General features: G+C 61.5%; 1 protein-coding gene across 1 annotated transcript in view; it reads right to left on the bottom strand.

Moving 5' to 3' along the window:
- Positions 1-79: 79 nt before the first annotated feature.
- The window catches only part of ETH_00036250 (uncharacterized protein), a gene marked incomplete at both ends in the record, with an annotated part of 1,699 nt that continues 111 nt past the window's right edge, over positions 80-1,667 (bottom strand). Inside the window, 3 exons of the mRNA XM_013376321.1 lie at positions 80-208; positions 553-936; positions 1,152-1,301. Of these exons, the coding sequence (XP_013231775.1) occupies positions 80-208; positions 553-936; positions 1,152-1,301 (663 nt within the window). The remainder of the gene's footprint in view (positions 209-552; positions 937-1,151; positions 1,302-1,667) is intronic.

Genomic DNA, 1,667 nt, shown 5'->3' with positions numbered 1-1,667 from the left:
AAAGCTGCTGTTCCTGCTGCTGCTGCTGCAGCTCCTGCCGCTGCTGCCGCTGCTGCTGCAGCTGCTGCTGCTGCTGCTGTTAGTCTCCCTCCAAGTCCCAGTTGGCTGCGTCTGCTGTGTTGTCAGCGTCAATGGCTATGCCCTCAGTCACGGCGTACAGCAGCTTCCGCCGCAGCACAGAGTAGCTCGAGTACGGCGGCAGGTCCACCTTCGCAGCAGCAGCAACAGCAACAGCAGCAGCAGTGACAGTGTGGAGAAACAGCAGCAGTGACAGTGGAAGTGCGCTGCAGCAGCAGCAGTAATAGTGAAACTCACAGTGACGCTGGCAGTGCGCAGCAGCAGCAGTTAATGTGACATTCGAAGTGATAGCACGCAGCAGCAGCAGTAGCAGCATCAGCAGCAGCAGCAGCAGTGCGCACAACAGCCGACACTTTGGCGGCAGCGCTGCCCCAGCAGCAGCAGTATCCAGAGCAGAGGCAGCAGCAGCGGCGCGCGCAGCAACAGCAACAGCAGCAGCAGCAGCGTCAGGGCTCTTGCTGCTGCAGTCCGCACCTGGAAGAAGCAGGTGTGGGACTGCGGCAGCATTTCATCAGTGAGCTGCTGCAGCAGCAGCGCGTCAGCAGCAGGTGTGGGGCTGAATCGTGCGCGTGCTGCTTCGCCGTTGGCCGGCGTGGTGATGGTGGGGGGCGAGTTCCCCTCCTGCTGCTGCTGCTCTGCCTCCTCCTCAGCAGCAGCAGCAGCAGCAGCAGCAGCAGGCTGGGGCCGCGGGACACGAGCAGCAGGAGCCTTCAGAGCCACCTCCATCTCCTGGTCCCACGCAGCTTGGGCTGGCGGCAGCCGCGAGCGGCCCCAGACAAACCGCAGAAAGCTTTGCCGTTCTGTTTGCGAAAAAGACTCCAAAGCCCTCCAAAACCACTTTATTTGCTTGTCCGACTCCTAAACACCAGCAGCAGCAGCAGCAGCAGCAGCAGCAGAGGCAACAGCAGCAGAAGCGGATAGGAGGGTGGATCAGAAGAAGTGCACGCGTGCGCGCTGCTCCGTCCCTATAGCTGCAGACTCTAGTGCCTTCCTGCCGCTGCTGCTGCTGCTGCTCCTGTTACTGCTGCTGCTGCTGCTGTTGCTGCTGCTGCTGCTGCTAGGCGCTCGCCTACCGCGTAGCCGGTGTACTTCGTGTGGCTGCGCAAAAGCTGCAGGTCTATCGAGGGGCTGCCGCAGATGAGGCGCTGCAGCTGAGGGGGCTCTAGCAGGTCGACAATCTGCAGCGGCACGACTTCTCCCAGGCCTTGGCGCACCGCAGCAGCCTGCAGCGCAGCAGCAGCAGCAGCAGCAGTAGCAGCGGTGCTGAGAGTAATCGCAAGTGCAGCAGCTTCGCTAGCGGGCACAGCTCCACAATCAGCAGCAACGGCAGCTGCCGCACACAAAGACGACAGGGAAAACGGTAGCAGCAGTAAATGCAGCAGCAAAACTGGCAAGCACAGCAGCAACAGCAGCGGGCAGGGCAATGGCAGCAGCAGCCAGTGCAACGCAGCGGCTGACGGGCACAGCAGCAGCAGCTGCAGCTGTGCTGGTAAGATTAGTAACCGCTGCTACAAGAACCTCAGTTGCCGCTGCCAGCTGTCTGCTTCTGTTGCTCGTTATGTGCTGGTTGTGCGCGATACTGCTGCTGC

Source organism: Eimeria tenella, genomic scaffold (genome assembly GCF_000499545.2).
Source record: "Eimeria tenella Houghton genomic scaffold, Eth_scaff3320, whole genome shotgun sequence".
In the NCBI taxonomy this organism is placed as follows: Eukaryota; Apicomplexa; class Conoidasida; order Eucoccidiorida; family Eimeriidae; genus Eimeria; species Eimeria tenella.
This window is presented reverse-complemented; position numbering and strand designations above follow the sequence as displayed.